A 3,604-nucleotide genomic window follows, 5' to 3' on the forward strand; every position below is an offset into this window, starting at 1 on the left:
ATTCTCACACCTCAGAGTTTTAGTTAAGATGTCATTTAACAAGGATTCTCACACCCCTAGATATAGATTCATTTAACTGGGACGTTTTCCGGGGGGCTTTACATAGACAATGTGAAAGAGAAATAAAAAGTTAATAACTAAATGAAAAGTAAAGATAAAAACATTAAAAACATCGAAGACAAGTAACTTTTCAGCAAGAAATAGGAGTTTGTTCTAGGTCAGTAATTCCTTAAAACTCCTGAAAAAAGTTCCTGTTACAGTTGCAGATTATTTCAGTTACAACATATGAAAATGTCTTGTTTTAATCAAAATAATCTGCCAGTAGAATAAGTACTTTTTAAACTCAACATTAAGGATTTATTGGCTTAAATCAAGCTCCGACAGATTTCTAAAAAGTTTCTTGTAAGTTAAGATATTTGCACTAGAAGCTGGACCAAAACTACTTGGTAAGATTTTGTGTTTTTGCAGTGCACTGGTCCCTGTAGATGTTTCTCAGTCGTAGGAGATTACTGCTGCTCAGCAGGCAAAAAAATAAAAAATATTAGGTCAGCAACGTTTAATCAGCTGGTGACCCGATTTCACCAGCTAGCAAACATGTTTAAAACCTAATTATTCTTCTGGCCTTTCTGTCTCTGTAACTACTGAATACAAGCTTTTACTCCTGCTTGTCTCGCGTGAACCGTCTGAAATGAACAAACAACTTGCACTTGATTTTCATGCTAGAACTGAGTTTGACCTTTTTTATTGTCCGTCATTTAATGCTGAAAAATGTATCAAAATATAAGCTTTTGATTTCACTCCACCCATAATTATTGTGTTTTAAGTAATAAAAATGCTGCTAAACTGTTGACATGATTTTCCTCTTTTATCCACAATTTCCTCTTCAGTTGCACAGATTTTCTCCTTCCACTCCACCGGATCTTTTTTTTAAATTTTTAGACGGTTATGAGGTGGAAACATGAAGCTGCTCCTACATATTCAGCTATTTAGGGGATTCTAATGGACCTAAAATAAGAGAAGTTTGATCTTATTTAACTGTAGATGGTGAGGAAAATGTTCTGCCTGTATCATCATCACATCATTAATCCATACTATTGCACATTTCTCTAATGTTGCAGCCTGATCTTGTATCTAGATTTACATTTATGTTCCTGCCAGTAGGCCAGTTATTGTATCAAATGTTGCTGAATGATAAATTGTCCCAGAATTTATTGCGATAAATGATAATATCGTTGTTTTGAGACTAGGGCTGTGTAATAATATCGATTTTGCGATGTATATCGATATTTTCTTTCCTAGAAAAAAATCGATATCCATCCTCAAGTATCGTAACATCCAACTGTCACCTTGCTCACTCACTGCTTGCTTCGTCGGGAGAGTGATTCGGTCATCAGGCTTAGAGTGATTCCTTCACATGTTAAGTGTTGAAAAGGTATCAAACTATTCAGAGCAGGTACTTGGTGAACTTTATTTACTTTACAAATGCATGTAAGCTACAGTTTGTACTGTTTCATTTAAAAGAAACATGTTTTCTCACCACTTCTTTGATTCATTTTGTCCAGCTGTCGACTTTAAGTCTGTGTCCAACCAGAGCCAGGTATTGTGTAGTTGGTGCTTTTTATCAGTTTTCAGTTAAATTAATTTAATCCAACTCTATAACAGTCACAAAATGTCACCAAAATCACTCTGTCCGTCTAAAATCTTTCAGAAAATAGCAAAAGTGTATTGAATTGCATTGTTTGCTTAATATCGCCATATATATCGTATCATGAGCAGAATATCGTATACCGTATTGTGAGATTATTGTATCACTACTTGAGACCATTTTCAAGTAATAAAATGGTAATAATAATTCAAGAACACATTCTCAGTGATAAAGTGTAGATGTAAAACAAACAACAAACAAAATGAATTATAAAGTCTTCGATGCCTTCATGCTAGCTGCTTTTTTCCTCATTAGTATCGTCTTGCAGTTCATTGTTTTCCTTTTTGTTTTGTTCTTTGCTGCTTTCATCTTTCTGGCTTGACTTGGTGCTTTAACAGCTCACATCTTGTTCATTTTCTCCTCTGGGTCATAAAAGCTGCTGTTAATGTCCAGGAAGTGACCTTTTAAAGATGCTCTCCCCTTCAGGAAATGCTTGGAGCTGATGTCTTGTCATCAATATTGGGTTCAAGTTTTGTTTGAGCCTGATGATGACCTTTAGCTAAAGGTCAGAGCTAGATAAATGCCACCATCCAGCCTATTAGTCCCTGGGCTGAAATGTGCAAGCATATGAGATATCAATGCAATAAAATGTGTGCATAGCAGTTTTATTGTGCTGGTACACTAAGATTTTTCTTTTGTATTTATTTGCTAATCACATTGCCGTCTTCTCTTCTCCCTCGCTGCAGATCTGATGCTAGCTTGCAGCCGTTGCCACCATGTTTGCCAAAAAGAAGAAGTCTCGAATCCAGATCTCTGCTCCGTCCAACTTCGAGCATCGCGTCCACACAGACTTTGACGAGCAGGAGCAGAAGTTCGTCGGGTTGCCGCGCCAATGGCAGTCCCTCATCGAAGACACGGCCAAGAGGCCAAAGCCTTTCATCGACGCGACGATCATCACCACCGTAGAACCGCGAAAGGTAAGAGGAGCTGCTCTCAGTTTTATTCATATTCATAACTTTACGCTGAGGCGTTGGCGTCCATTCTCAGTCATACAGGAAATGACGGTTGTAAGTGGTTAAATGGAAAGCAACTGGGCGTCTTCTCTTGTGTCTCGAAGATGCTTCGCGTTTCGCCCAAAAGGCTTCTTCTGTTTCTGAGAAATGTATTTGGACGAGAAGTAAAGCATCTTCAACAAAATGGAAGAATTTGAGTAAATTTCAAACCCTAAACTGATGCTTGAAGGTCCTCAACATACTTAAAGAGGCACCAGTCAAATATAAAACGTTGTCATCTGCATAAAGGGGAACTTATAACTGTAATTGTGTTACTGCAGTGTTTAAATTTGAATCTTGGTGGCGTTTTTAGTCACTTTTGAAAAGCAGGCGTTGACATTTCTTAAACATTTATTCAGATCAGGTGTTGAAGAACATGCAGAAGCTAAGTTCAAGTCTCTGGGACTGAACTTGGGACAGAAAACCTTCAAAACAACTGCAACCGCCTTAAATAACTGAATCCTTTTAGTTCTGCACATGCTCTAGATAAAAACTCGTTTTCTGTCGTGTCTCGAAAATGTTTCACTCAAAAGGCTTCGCTTCCAGTGTGGAGGAATATTTTTGGTCGATATTTTCAACAACATGAAAGAACTTGAGTAGCTTCCAGCCGCTGAAAGGTTTCTTAAACCTCTAAAGTTGCATCAGTCAAATAAAGAACGATGTCGTCTGCATAAAGGTTCACTTTTAACTGTAACTGTATTCATTTCAGTGTTTAAATGTGAATCTTACTATCAGTTTTAATCACTTTTGAAGACGGAGTTCTTGAAATGTTTGAAAATGCTTGAATTTCCTTAGGTGACTTCAAGGTTTGGAAAGTGCTTGATTTCTGTATAAAGTCCTGAAAAGTGCTTGATTTCTGTATAAAGTCCTGAAAAGTGCTTGATTTCTGTATAAAGTCCTGAAAAGT

The 3,604-nt window shown here is 37.2% G+C and overlaps 1 protein-coding gene across 3 annotated transcripts in view; it reads left to right on the forward strand.

The window, feature by feature from the left end:
• The window catches only part of pak4 (p21 protein (Cdc42/Rac)-activated kinase 4), a 46,994-nt gene that overhangs the window by 21,493 nt on the left and 21,897 nt on the right, over positions 1-3,604 (forward strand). For all 3 annotated transcript variants that reach the window (XM_008426655.2, XM_008426657.2, XM_008426658.2), the window contains exon 2: positions 2,392-2,622. In XM_008426655.2, coding sequence (XP_008424877.1) covers positions 2,422-2,622 — 201 coding nt within the window. In that variant the 5' untranslated portion in view covers positions 2,392-2,421. The remainder of the gene's footprint in view (positions 1-2,391; positions 2,623-3,604) is intronic.

This window comes from Poecilia reticulata, linkage group LG13 (genome assembly GCF_000633615.1).
Source record: "Poecilia reticulata strain Guanapo linkage group LG13, Guppy_female_1.0+MT, whole genome shotgun sequence".
In the NCBI taxonomy this organism is placed as follows: Eukaryota; Metazoa; Chordata; class Actinopteri; order Cyprinodontiformes; family Poeciliidae; genus Poecilia; species Poecilia reticulata.